Source organism: Centropristis striata, chromosome 20 (genome assembly GCF_030273125.1).
Source record: "Centropristis striata isolate RG_2023a ecotype Rhode Island chromosome 20, C.striata_1.0, whole genome shotgun sequence".
Lineage (NCBI taxonomy): Eukaryota > Metazoa > Chordata > Actinopteri > Perciformes > Serranidae > Centropristis > Centropristis striata.
In genome coordinates, this window is record NC_081536.1 from 13,486,398 (window position 1) to 13,501,424 (window position 15,027).

Here is a 15,027-nt window from a genome sequence, read left to right on the forward strand (position 1 = left end):
TTAATAAAAGACTGAGGAGAGATAAAATATTTGTTCGGAGATTTGTTTTTGATTTTTGACTTTATTGAATCATTGGTGCTTTTTGCCAGCCTGAAACAAAATTTGAGACTGCTGTCTCCCAAAATTGACCCAATAGGTTTCTCCAAGCAGCTAATTGTGACCCATATTTGTCTTTTATTGTTGGTGGTGACCTCCAGTGTTTTAAGTTATTATGACGGATGCAAAGGAGGAAGTCAGGAGTGGTTTAAAGAGTGAGAAAGTTTGTATCAGGATGGATCAATGGGTCTAATAAACACAAGACTTTGACCCAGGACACCACTGTTTATGTCCAGTGTGAAGCCAAAAGTTAATATTGAGTTGTTTTAACAAGGTAATTTATGTAAGATATGTATTTTGACTTATATTGCATGACATACTCTTTTAAACCAAACTATAATCTTTTCCTGAACCTAACCAAGTAATGTTGGTGCCTAAACTTAATCAAACTGTGACAGTTTCAAAATGTAAAAAAAACCCTGCCGTTACCATTAGGTGTGAGGACATGTTAATCTCCTGCAGTGCTCCAGTAGGGGAACTGATTTTTGAAACGCTTCTGTGGGTCTTATTTGAGGACAAATAGGAAATTCAGGAAGTCAATGTCGAACTATTACTGTAAGAGTGGGAGGCCCCAACTTAAAATTCTTGACAATGCTTCATACGTAACGACCTGTCTTAAAGTCTGAATTCTTTGAAATCAAATTTAGCAAGATGGAACTTGTAGGAAAAGAAACCAAAAGGTCTTTAGAGGTTTACTCATGAAAATGCATCACCTCATTTTGGGGCTCATGCTGGAGGAGTGGCTCAGTGAAGATTTATACCTTCATGATTCTATGCAAGTATATAACTTGTTTCCTGTGTCATCCTGAAACAGAGACGAAACGAATGAAACTGCTCTTCTTATAGCCTGTTGGGAAATCGATGGTGAGGGGTAGGTTGACGGCAGTTTAATGATTTCTTCATGTGTCTGGCAGTTCAGTGATCAGAGTGTCTTCCCGTCACTACACTAATCCCTGGAATACAACAAGAATGCATTAAAAGAATCTTGAGGAAATAATTTTTTTAAGTGAACTTTGAATGGCCTACTTTCCCGTATGCAGTGACTAATTAGTCACTGTTTATTGTGGAAACGGTACTGAAAGTAAAGCATTAACTGTAAATGAACGTATCCTCCTTCCTTTTTTTGAGATTGACAGGAGAGGAAGTTTCTCACAGGGTGTTATTTGTACGTGTGTGTACTTGCATCTCTGACATCTCTTTGGTGTCTTGTCTCTCTTTGCGCTGGCTGGCCTTCACACCTCCTTGGCAGCTGAGAAAGAGTGTAAAAAGTGAGAGTAGTTTTGTTACATGTTGGTAAAATACCATAGATGCTGGTGTGTGTAAAAAAAGTCTGGTGTTTGCTCCAACTAACTTGTCTGTTTATCCCAAATGTCTGTTCAGAGCTAATCTCACCAACCACACAATTAATCACATCCAAACTGGGACTCATAAACATATAATAAAATGGGAAGGTTAAGAGAGGCATTATGAATGCAGTGACCTTAAATATCAGATGCTTCTAATTAAACCTACCTATAGGGTAAATACGCAGGGAGACATTTAGGAGGCAGAGAAGAAGTCACAGTTCTATTCAAACCACACTGGTGCTGATAAATGATGCAGCTACATTTGAAATGACAATGACCTAAAAAAAAAAGCATTATGATAATTTATTCCCGCTGTATAAAAAAGTGTTCAAGTAATCACCAGTCTTCAAGCTCCGAGCCACACAGGCCTGTGTGTTTTTGTATAATTTCATAAATATGCACACACATACAATGTCAGTGACGGTAAAATTATCTACCAGTTTAGGTTTGACAGTTAAATTTGTTTAACAACCGATCCAAATTCATGAAGAACTGTGGTGGCAAATTAGATCTTTCTATTCGTGTGTGTATGTGTGAGGATGTGGACTGCACTCTTTATCAGCGGAGTCCATCAGGTTTTACTGACGCTCTGTTAATCTGTGTGTGTGTGTGTGTGTGTGTGTGTGTGAGAGAGTGAGTTCTGGCAGGGCATTAAGTCCAATCACTGCTGCCAACACAGCTATAGGCTCTCTGCCGTGATGAAATTAATGCCCCCGTCTCTCCCCTGACTCAAACCTTTCAGCAGGGGCACAATTCCAACCTACAGGCATATTTGTAGCATTTTCTTTTTATATAAAGTCTTTCTTCTCGTAAACGGATTTGTGACAAACACGCATCACTTAAGGGAACAGCAATCAAAACAAGAAAAATTTTCCAAACGTTGCACAGTACCTGCCAATTGAACTTTAAATGTACGTTTCTGTGGAAGTAAAATTTATGAGAACTGTCTAAATGAGGAACACCTAATAGCCTGATATATTGCTGTGGCTACAGTAATCAAATCAGGGCTTCGTCTTTTTTCACAGTGTCAAATGACTAAGTGTAATATCAGCATTAAATCAAAGATTAAAGCTGGGCTAGACAGTTTATGGAAAAGGCAAAGGTAAAAAAACAAAACAAAAACAGCCCTCTTTCTGCATCTCTCCGCTCTCTGATGTAAGCCCCTCCTACCAGTCGAGCATGGGCATAGTGACACGCTTTATACAGTAACCTGTAGGGATACTAATCTTTAATTTCAATCATCCCCATTGTGATTGTGATCCTAATTCTTTTATTTGGCAGCAATTCTATGATAACCATCCTGTTTCCTTTTGCGAAATTGTGGGCCTGTAAAAACCCTTTGAGATGACATACTGTGATTCAAGACTTTCTTTTAGATAAGTGTCTTGCTTTTTATTTTTTTTATTTTGTCTTTTTTTGGTGTGAACAGCTGAAGTCTCCCATCTTGGGCTACATTTCTAAAGCCTGAAAGCAGAGCCAAAAGGAGGTGCAGGAGTCTAGTTTTCTCTCAGACCACTTGAATTACAATATGCAGAAATGTTATGTTGTTATAGATTTTTTGCGCAATTACGGCAAAACAGACTGCATGCCCCTTTTGTAATGAGGCTGACTTGAAATCCAAAATACAGTTGTATTAGAGCCAATATTTCTAAAACCCTTAATCTATCCTAAATTGTGCTGCAGGTCTCTTTCATAACCCACCAGTCCTCGGGGAAGACACGCCTTTAAATTATAGACTATAGCTGTAGTAGAGAAATGTTAGGATTGATTGATACACAGCCTAGTTTTTCTGCTTGATTGAGCATCAGAACTGGAGAATGGGCTCTCAGCCATATCTCAGGTCTGATCTGACAGCAGGGACACAGAGAGGCCTCTTGGCAAGCTGAGTAACAGCAGAGCTCAGCTGAGCAGAACGTGGAGGACACAGGACTGTGATTTACCTGGCGCAGGAGCAGAGGGGGAAGAGCTGGGGAGAAGGGCTGAATCGTGTTTCTTTAGAATAAATTAACTTTAGTGGTATAATAAGAGCTGCAGTCAGATTTTGATGAGCTTGTCTCTCTGTGGACCTCTTGTGGTCAGGACTCTCCTCTGGCAGATGTTAATGATGTTAACATTTTCATGATGGTTCACTAGGGATGGGCAATAAAACGGCCCTTGACTTCAATATAACAATAGTATCATAATATTTTCCCTTATCAATAGTATCCTGATGCCTGCATTACCATGATGAAACTTGGCCTCCACAGTTTGGTCACGGTCGGTTGTGTTAAACTAGCAGCAGCTGATGTAGCCTCCAGCAGCTCACTCCTCATATAGGAGATAAGGATTGGGCTACAGAAATCTGGTAAACTCAAAATCATACTGGATTTTGTAAAACAATTAACATGATAAGATCATTTCACCACAATACAGTTCCACTGAAAGTAAGTTAGGGCTGCAACTAATGATTATTTTTAATCAGCCGATTGTTTACTAGATTATTCAGTTTATTTTTTACTGTATAAAATGTTAGAAAGTAGTAAAAAAATTCCATCCCAGTTTCTCAAAGTCCAAGGTTATGTCTGTAAATATCTTGTTTTCTCAGTCCAAAACCCAAAGATATATAGTTTAATGAAATAGTAGAGTGAAAAGTATGAAATATCCGTATTTGAAAGGCAGCCTTTTCTGCCATTTTTGCATGAAAAATTACCAAAATAGCTTGATTTAAAAAAATCAAATATCCTGCCGCTCTAAAGTCAATAAATAATAATATTGAGTTAACAGCCAGTCCCCGTGCTTACTTTGAAACCAGACTCTGACTCCAGACTTTGACAGTTACTTCATAACCAGTCAGAGGTGCATCCGTTTATCCGAAGCTGTTGTCCCCTTACCAGCTCAAACAGTGACCCCTGAGCTTCTGCCATTGGGAACAGGTCAGCGTCAGATTGAAACCACAGGAGGTCTGTGATTGGTTGGAGTGCTGCTGGATTTGTAGCTATTAATATTTTTGCAGTGAACTCTTTGACTGGCAGCAAGCCCGGAGGACTCACACAAACATACACACAACTAGTTATCTCACATCCAAGGGACCTTCTGACAGCTTGATTGACAGATTCAGTTTAGCTTTTTTTAATCCTAAAATATTCACGCTATAGCACTAAACTCCATGTTTATAAGTGTGTGTGTGTGTATATGTATGTGTGTGTGTATATATATATATATCTCACAAGTGGTGACTATACATATACATACCCAGCACATCTCTTGCCCCATTAGTGCATCCCCTCAGATCTTAGGCTTGAAACACAATGCCAATTAAGAGTGGAGTGGAGGGTTTTACTGCAGTTGTTATTCTTTGGATTGCACATTAACGACCTCTCTGGAGCAGCAGAAGTCTGTGTTGTGGCCGCAGTGATGGATGCTGTTTCATCGGACTGCTGCAAAACCACCACAGCCCTGCTAATGTCGTGCACAAATACATGACACAGACCTTCATGATTCATTTTGTTCATCCCTCTTATTTACTTCACAACATAGCTCGGGATATGACACAAGAACGCCCCGCTTTGTAAACATTTGTGACTGAAATACGGCAGTAGCTTTAATGACGTGACGATGCCCTCAGGGTGGTAACTCGGTCTCCTGACCCACACTCATTTACTGTAACTCATTAGCCTCAAGCACGCACACACACACACACACACACACACACACACACACACACACTTACAATATGACTCTGTGTGCTCTCTGCCCATCAAAGTGACCTGTATTCTGCAGCCATAGCTCTCCACTTCACAGTGAGGTCACATAATGGCTGATGATACAGACAGAATTACCAAAAAGGGATTAAATTACTTTACTGGCTCTGCATTCAGGTCACAAAATCCACTTCACTTTTAACATAATCATGACCGATGACTGCTGAATGAAGGAATCAAGGCGTGCGGGCGAAAGAGAGTTGAATTGCACTCCGGATGTAAACAGGCTATCATACGTTTTTGTTAATAATATCCATTGCCAACAGATGCAACTACAGTAGCATCATAACAGGCTTTTAAAAAAAATCAAAATGGAGGTTCATGTTTGGGTTGAACATCAGTGGAAAAAGATGAGTCATCCTTTCAGCAGCATCTGAAGAGCTCTGTCCTCCACCACTCTGACCTGTACATATAGTAAAGGGCACGCCGCCTCCTGCATTAGCTCACTAAATTGTGTGCTGAATTTTCAAATGTATACTTCTTATTTTTTCCTGAAAAGACCTGACTGACTGCGTAACTTCTTTTGCGTTTCACAACAAACGCCTTGTAGGTTTTTCACTGGCATGTGAATCAGAAGCTCAAGACAGAAATGTCAGTCTTTGGTGAACTCTCCTTCCGTTCTTTTTTCCTCACATTGTGGTATTGAGTTAACCTTGCTGCTCTATAAACTCAATTAGATTATATACCTCGTCAAGGTTGATGTAGTGGGTGAGAAATTGAAATAAAGAAATCCACAAGGCTCCAGAAAACTTCCTTAGCATGGACTAGGGCTGCTTATTTTCATTATCTGTTAATCTGCCCATTATTTTCTCAACTAATCATTTTTCAATAAAATGTCAAAAGTGAAATATGCCCTGTGTAATCTCCCAGAGCCAAAGTTAATGTCTTAAAACTGGACCAACAGTGCAAAAATCTAAAGCTATTCAGTTTATTATCATGTATCACAAAGAAAAACCTCTAATTTTGACATCCAAGAAGAATGAAACCTGCAAAAATGTGTAATAATACCAAAGCTATTATTCAATTCTCAAAATAATAGCCAATTAATATTCCTTTGAATGACTAATGATTATTTGACTAATTGTTGTAGCAATACTCTCTAGTTCTCTGAAACTATTTCGATAAATATTGGTATCCTGCTTATAATCTGTATGAGATCAGAGTTATCTTTCATCAAAAACATAAAAAGATTAATTGATAGGGGCTACCTATCTCATATCACTGGATACTGAAAGGCTTCAGCATGAAGTAGGAGTTGTTTTCAAGTCACGTTGTTTGAAGTCATATTCAGTCATTTAGAAGTCTTTGTGGATAAACAGTGGGAGTATAGAATTGGTATGTTTATTTGTCAAGTGAGCAAACAAAGTGGTGACTAATGCTCAAACAATAATTATTCTATTTGTTATGAACTAGTTTTTCCTGTGATCAGGTTTGTGATTCTCATTCACCCTTGCCTGCATCCCGTATTCTTCCACTGTGTCAGGGAGTAGTTTACAATTTAAATTGATGGAGAAATAATGAGTGCTGAAGTGCTTTCTGGTTGGTCTTTATTAACACATGATTCCTCCACCCTCTTTGGCACTGAGCTGAGACTGCCAGCTGTTGCACAAGAAGCTCATATGACCGCTGACCGTGTGTGTTTATGAGATCATATGAGCATAATCACCACTCCATCTTGATAAATACTTATCAGAGACATTTCAACTGAGGTGGCAGCTCTGGCTGTGCTGTTCTGAAGCTTCTATTGGACCTGTGTGGCATTCTCAGTCCAAAGCCAACGCCACCCCCACCCCCCTCCCGCCATCAACGCTGGTTTCTGATTACTGCCATTTCACTGACCTCCCATCTGTCTGCCTGCTTTTTGGTTTCTTAATCCTGTCATTTTTATACTGTGGCGCTTAAGGGTTTGCTTGGCCTGTGTGCAAACGCACATAGACACACGGCCTAGTGGTGAGAAGGAGCAAAAGCTTAATTGATGTCAGTGGCAGTACAGATGGCTGCATTAACTGAAGTTATAATGACCCTTATGTAAAACCTCTGGTGTAACTCCTCAGGACAGCCCTATAATGCTGCTCCTGTCATGACTCTTTCTGCATCTATCGAGGAATGATGGGGAACCACATGGATCCCTGCTCTCTTTTGTGGAAATCATGACCCCGAATCTCCATGTCTTTTGGAAAAAAGTGAATTCCTGCACACACAGATTTACCTCTGTGGTGATTTATTACACACATTGGAGATCACCTCCATGATAATTTATTACACTCTGTGCTCCTGCTATTCTGAGACAAACTTCCGCTCTCCTGTGGAAAATCACAAGAGACTACTGTGCCTTTGGTGGTTTGAGAATAGCTCAAAGTTTCTTACAGTGTACTTTAGGTCAGCACTGGCAAAGATTGATGAACCTGCTTTTGTAGGGCCATGATGTGATTTAAAAACTATGGAGAAAAAAATTCAGGATAAAATAAAATTGCTTATTTTTTGGTTAATTTTGCAGACATTGTGCATCCATTTTGTTTTATGTTTAGCATTTCCAAAGATCTCTGTACTGAAACGTTCCCAATAAATCCCCAGAAATCCCCTGGCATCCCTTTCACAAACTCAGCTATAACTCTGACTTATCATTTTGTCGACTTATCAAAGAATAAAACTGCCAAGGAACTCAAAATTTGAAAAAAGCAACACAGGTGGACCTAATCAGGTTTTTTTGTTTGTTTTTTACAAATCATGCAAAATATTATAACCATTGACATAATGAAATATGGATATAGTCTCCATGACATCATCCTCTTAAGAGCTCAATTTGATGGCTCCAGCCATTGCTGTCTTGGCAGTGCATGACTCCTCCTGACTCCTGGCCAATCCAAAAATGGGCAAAGAGCTGGGTGAGCTGAGGTGAGTCGAATGCAGCCTGGTTGCTGAAGCTTGCCACCTGTAATGGCAGCAACCTGTCATTTAAAATGGCCAAGCCTTAAAATACACTCAAAAAGCTGAAAAGGGAGGAGATATATAGGGTCTATGGGGATCAACTAACTTTTAGAGCGTTGGCTTTATTTTTCAGCCCCTGAGGTTGCCACCTCTTTAGCTCCTTTTTAAATTTTCTTACCCCACGTTCATGATTTCCCTTTTTTCTCAAATTCTGCTGTAACTCTGACTTTTCATTTTCTCAATTTTGCATTATAAAAGAACAGTTTACAGTGTAAAAAATGTTTATACACTATTTATGCACAAATACGGCAGAAAAATGAAATGACACTAATCCGGGCTACTTAAAGTGATTTTAGCCCAACAAGTTTCTGTTGAAAACTGGTTTTCCCAGCCTGTACGTCTGCATGATGTTTGAATAAATTTGTGTTGCTATAAATAAAACATGCTTGGTCTATTAACCAATGAGAAGACGGATTCCAGAGAGTCTGTGACGCAGAGGGCCCTTTTTCATTAAAATCTGAATTTAATTTATCTGGGTTTTGAACTGAAAAAGTTTAAAGAACGCTGGTGGCTGAGGAGGCTGTGATCAGCAGACCAGATGAAAACACTAAATGCAGCTGTTTGAGTTTCCTGACTTTCATTTCTTGTTACTTATTGTGGACTTCCTCCAGATGCACTTATAAAGGCGTAAAGTATAATTTATTGTTTAAATGTGATTTTTGTTATCCAGTACCTAATCACTGTGTGTTGTCTGTTTGACCTCTGCAGGGCAGCACGGGCAAGGTGTCACAGTTTGGACCAACATGCCCTTTGGTCTGGCAGCAGGACAGGAAGTGTGTGTGTGAGCGCCCCTGGTTGGCTCTGCTGGGATGAACATGCCACTGCACCAAATCTCTGTCATCCCCCGTGATGTCACTTCATCACGGGTGTCGGGCAATGGGAAAGCTAAGGACAAGGACAAGGACAAGGACAAGCAGGTATGTGAAGAGTTAAAAGGCTGAGGACACAACTGAGGATTAGTCTGTATAAAGTTTATTACCATACGAGAGATTTTCTACAATGGCAAGGGGGGATCCTGACCCTGATCTTGGTGCAGACTAATCTTGTCCCAAACAAGACAAGTAGAGACAAAATGAGTACCCATCAGAAGGATTCAAGACACTTCCACCTTGCATTCTACATTATCTCATACTTACTTATCACATGGTTTCATCATAAAGCACATTTATTTTACAACAGGTTTCAGAATTTCAGGCTCAGAGAAACCATCAATAGTTTCCTCACTTCATGAAACGTGGTGTTCTGTCGGGGATGGACTGAGGAAGTGAAGGGTTGAAAAGTTCTCCTTTTATCTGTAAGGGTGCATATAGGCTGCCAGGAATAATGAAAATACACTATTCATGAGAGTGTTTGCATACATTTAATAAAGTTGCTGATAGCCTGTATTTCCTCCCTCCTGAAAATAATCACAGGCTACCATTCGTTTTTATTCACAGTGCAAAATAATCTCCTGGGTTTTTACAGCAGCAAACAAAACCTCAATTTAGTCTTGTGACAGTTTTTGTTTAATCATTGTTTCAAGTGGCAGAGTGAACTGTTTTGGTACCAGTGCCACATTAAGTTATGCTCTGCTTACTGTCACTCACACACCCACTGGAAGAACATTGTTGCCAGATGCCTTAAAAACTTTATCATGTCTCTTCCCTTTTTGTTAATTGTGTCATTGTTTTTAAACCCGGTTTGACAGTGTGAAATTGTAGTTGTAAAAAACAATTCTTTGTTACATAGAAAAAAAATACAACAATCTACTGAATACAGAAAGATTGACAGAAATGTCAACTAGATGTAGACAAAGAGCAAAGAGTTTTAATCTGAAATGACAAGGGTTGAAGGGGGTTGGCGAGAGTTACCCTCGCTGTCCTCTAGTCATTCACCAGAGAACAATCAGAAAGCTAATTTTCTAATGCCAGGGGTGTCAATCCTAACACAGCAAAATGAATTCTACATTACAATGTTTCTCTCACAAACAAATTATTTCAGTGCTGCCTGTGGGTTGAGCAGAGGTTTTGCATCTAATGAGGCTGGTCAGAGCCTGGTCTGTCTTTTCCATTTGTGCCTAAAACTGCCTGTAGGACATCTGGTTTTGCAGTTTAGTAGTGGATCACATGCAGGATTTGTTACCTTTCATGGGATTTTGTAAATACTTTTAAATTTACAAAAGGAATCAGTAAAATCACCAGCTGAGATGACTTTTATTCATCATCTGTGCTGTGTAGAAAGGTTTTTTGATTTTGTTTTTTCAGTATAGTCCCAAAACATCTGGCCAAATAAAGGCTTCAAGCAATCAATCAGGCCCCTGCTTGGAAGGAGATTTGTGCTGTATCTGAAAAGAATCACAGATTTCTGATTTGAGGACTTTTCTCAGAATCCAAAGTCTCTCAGAAATCTTAAAGCTGGACATCATTACATGGATTGTTTTTTATGTCTGAGGTTGTAATCACTTTTGATTTGTAAATAACAACAGAGAAAGCCAGATGCATGATCCTGACCAAAGTCTTTTCTCAGTCTCACATGCAGCTCATCAATCTTTACCCCCTCTCTGTCACTGTACTCCAGCAGCATCAAACACCACAGTGAAGTGCTCTCAGAGTGCAGTAGCTTTTTTTGAGCCTTGGAACAAAGCGAGGTGCTAAGACAATATGTCCGTGGCTTGCCCTCCCTCCTCGGCCTCATCTTCTCACAATAGAGGCTGGGCGCTAAGTGCAGCAGCACAGGTGTTCCTAAGAGGCTTTTTCATGCTGCATATGGTGCTGTGCTGAACAAGTGATAGTACACACAAACTTACATACAACATATGTATTTTTTTACTTTATACACACACCTAGCTGGTGATTCATTTGTTTGCCTAATCTGTGTTCCCTGTGAAGCTCAAAATGCCTGGTCATTGCAGAAGTGAAAGTGAACTGGAATCCACTCCAACTGGTTTCATTTCTTGCAAAGTTAACAAAGGTTCGAGTTTGTTTAGCTGAGATATCTTTCTATACAATGCATGGTTAACAGGATTAAGGTGTTTAAACTTTGCGAGCAGTTGTAGCAAGGTTACATTAGCCTGCTGGGGAATAAAAGTGAAACTGAGCTGTGTAATGTCTGGGGGGCATTTGGTCTCCCTGCTGCCATGTTTGCTAACAGTGTAAGGATCCAACCCTGCATCTCTCTGCTCAGCATCACCCTCTCCCTCTGTCTGTCTCCTGCTGGCTGAGCCTCCTTTTTTTCCCCTGGGGAATAAGTGGATAAACAGCAGCGACTCCCGTCCTCCCTGTGGAACCATCAGCAGAGTGGAGAAAGGAGAAACATAGTGTAGGAAAAGAGGAGAGAGTGTTTACTTTGAATGCTGATCAGCTTCGGAGTCCTGGGTGTGTGTGTGTGTGTGTGTGTGTGTGTGTGTGTGTGTGTGTGTGTGTGTGTGTGTGTGTGTGTGTGTGTGTGTGTGTGTGTGTGTGTGTGTGTGTGTGTGTGTGTGTGTGTGTGTGTGTGTGTGTGTATGTGTATGTGTATGTGTATGTGTATGTGTGTGTGTGTGTGTGTGTGTGTGTGTGTGTGTGTGTGTGTGTATTTATGTGTGTATTTATGTGTGTTTGTATATATGTGTGTATTTATGTGTGTATTTATGTGTGTTTGTATATATGTGTGCGTGCCCAGAGTTTAGTCACAGAGCACAAGCCCATCTGGCCCTCTTAGACAACACAACTGGTCTTTTAGCGCCTCAAGAAAAAAAACAGAACTTTCCTCTACTTAGAATTCAGAGTTAGTCATCTGCTGCTTTAGAGAGCAACACATCTTTAACTGTTGCTGGCCCCTGACTGGCCTCGCTCCTCCAGCTCCACTCAAGTTCATTTGTCTTCCTCGAAAATCCTTTTTGTGTATGTGCTTGTGGGCACTTTGTCCGTGCACCAGGGGTCTTCAACTTGAGTACTTGTGTAGATAAATTGAGGTTTAAGAAATATGTTTTAAGACGGCGTCAAAAGCCTTGGAGAGCAAGAGTTTTATTTCATGGGGGAAAAGAAAAGTTTCTTGACAGTTCTCAGCTTTGGCAAATAATACAGTCAGATTTATTTGAGTCTGGGGTTTTTGATAAGGCGAGCAGGGAATTGATTATGCATGAGTTGACAATAAAGTGAGCTTTAGCGCAGGTTTGCAGGTAGAGAAGGAGAAAGTCTTGTGATGTATCTCGGAAATGCATACTGAGCTGCAATTGTTTGTTGATTATCTTATCTTTAACCCCATCTGCAATGTCACTTGCTCTTTACAGTAAATATAGTAATTTACATGGGCAGCGTGTGATTACCAACAGAGCTGAGATATATAGCACAATTTCAGTGGACGCAGCTGTAGCTTTCATTTTCACATTAACACATACATTCACACCAACATGCATGACCTCGCTCACTAGTTTTATATTTAGCAGTACATCTCTGTGACTGCACACGCACTGAACACTGTGATACTTGATACCCGCCCTTTAGATACTGCATGTATTTTTTATGAAAGCACAGAGAGCGCTGGAAGCTTTGTCCTTCGATAAGCTTGTGTCGGAGTCCAAGGACAGTGAAAACTCCCTGTCTCTCCTCTGATGTTTTGTGGTTTGATAACAGCCGCCGTCGCCGCAGAGCTCCTGGGCACTGATTTTGGTCTCCACAAAGCCCAGCTCCATCAAACATTGACCGCCATGGCTGGCAAAAACTTTCAGTGCAGCCTCTAGGCTAGACAGGGTCTGTTTAATGTGTCTGCCTTTGCTGTTTTAACGAAGCTCTTCTAGTATAGTGACATAACTTTTTTTTACTTGCAACAGTGTTCTTGTACTTGTGGCTTAGTTGAAGAATTTAGCAGACAGCAGGGTAGCCTGTTTACACCCAGCATTACTTAAAATATTGCCCACCCTCTTAATAAATACTGTTTGATGAAACGCATTTTAAAAATATTTGAAAATGTGTTTTTCAGCCTTGAGGCAGAGAAACATTCTCCAAACATTTGGTGGATCTAAACTGTCCAAATCAGTCCTCTCCAGATTGCCGTGCCCAGAGGCTTGCAAATGGAAATGCCATGATAATCACCCAGAAAGCCTTGGGGCTGGGTAAACTAGGCATGAAATGCTGAATTATCAGCAAATGGAGTGTTTACATGTGTGTGACTCGAGTACATAAGGAATAAACTTAAGGTGGTCACTTCTAGTAGGAAGCAGAGGATGTTATTGGTTTACTTTGCAGACATTAAAGGTGCAAATACAAAGGATTGTCATTTAATGTGTTTTGTGAGGTTATGCACACATTTTCCAGTGTAAATCCATTTAATATTCAGGTTACAAAAAATGTCACTGTGTGTGAACATATTTTCTTTCTTTCTCACACACATGCACTTAAAAACAACCCATATGTTCATCCTGGTGTATATGTTCTGAGGCCAAACAGGTTCCTCTGGCCTGTCTACAAAGCAGAAGCTGGAGAGAGAAGATAACACTTAGGCAGAATGGGATTCTCTCTATTCTGGCAGATGCTTTCATAAAGGTATGAATGTTGTGTGTCAGCAAACTAACCTACTTTGCATATGCCACTCATGGAATTCAGAAAGATTTCATAAACCTGGCGCGCATTCTGCCTTGAGCTGCAGATGTAGAGTAAATGGAAAGTCATTACTGCAGAAAGTTAAAAAGTAAATGTTATTCTGTGGTGCTTCTCTGTACTGGTAGTAGGCAGTAGGGCTGGAACTAATTTTATTTGATTAATTTCATTAGCATTTATGCTAGCATCGGAGTAACACTGATTTTTAATGTGGAACCACTTTATCAATGTTTTACTGGTTTTAATCACCTGGTCTGTTTATTCAATGTTTGCCATTTTTGCTTGATAAATGATGTAAACGCCCGACTATTTCTTTCATCGACTCATTGTTTCAGCGTTTCCGTGCAGGATTCACTGCCCACAGTATATTTCCTGCAGCCCATTAACCTGCCGCTGTTCTTTCTCTGCCTCTTGCCTCTCTCTTGTCTCACTATCTGAGCCCCTCTTTCAGGATACACACATGCAAGGACGTGCAGGTACACACACAAACACGCACATGCCAGCAGCTGGTGTTGTTAGTCAGCCCGTCTGTGCAGGACTTGCAGGAGTCTCCCGGAGGACCCGGCTGCGCTGAGCCACTTGAGGTTGAAGTGCTAAAAAACATAATTAAATGTGGAAGAGCGGACATGACGGCCGGGCCTTTGAGGGCCTTGACTGTTGTAAGGAAGGACTTTGGTTCACCTTGTTTCATTTCATTAGCTCCTACAATGACTCCACGGGTTATTTTACATTCTTTTGGTAGCCATGACACAGTGCTATATTAAGTTTTATATATGTGATTACAGTTGACCTGTAGCAGCAGAAAATAGACTTTGAGGGGCATGGCAGAAAATAATTACAGTCCCTTTGGCTGCTTATATTCTAGTAGACATGTACGTATGATAGCTGAAGGAGCGTTTGCTTTGTCTCCAGTGTGAGGGGGCACAGCGTGCATTTCAGCTTTGGTTTCAGAAGAGCAGCTATTAGCAGAGGGAGAGACGTTCAGAGGAGACAGAGTCTTCTAATTAACCCCTGCCCCGTCGCCATCCACCACCTCCACCCACGCTTATATAGACACTTTCACAGCTCCGCATGAACACTTACTGTTAAATAAGGAATTTCAGCAAGCAGATTTGAAATGTTCTCTTCGGTAAAACACATTTCCAAATGATTATCTCATGATTTACATATTATGTGGGCTGTTGTATAAGCTAATCCGACAGATGTATAGCCATTAACCTACTAACCTACAGAAATTTGTTTGGCCTGTCGCACGCTGCAGGAACAGAAAGTGCACCTGAACCCAAGGAAGCTTTCAGCTGT

At 40.5% G+C, this 15,027-nt stretch overlaps 1 protein-coding gene across 2 annotated transcripts in view; it reads left to right on the forward strand.

Moving 5' to 3' along the window:
* The window catches only part of marchf8 (membrane-associated ring finger (C3HC4) 8), an 80,160-nt gene that overhangs the window by 12,032 nt on the left and 53,101 nt on the right, over positions 1-15,027 (forward strand). For both annotated transcript variants that reach the window (XM_059359070.1, XM_059359071.1), the window contains exon 2: positions 8,879-9,087. In XM_059359070.1, the coding sequence (XP_059215053.1) occupies positions 8,980-9,087 (108 nt within the window). In that variant the 5' untranslated portion in view covers positions 8,879-8,979. The remainder of the gene's footprint in view (positions 1-8,878; positions 9,088-15,027) is intronic.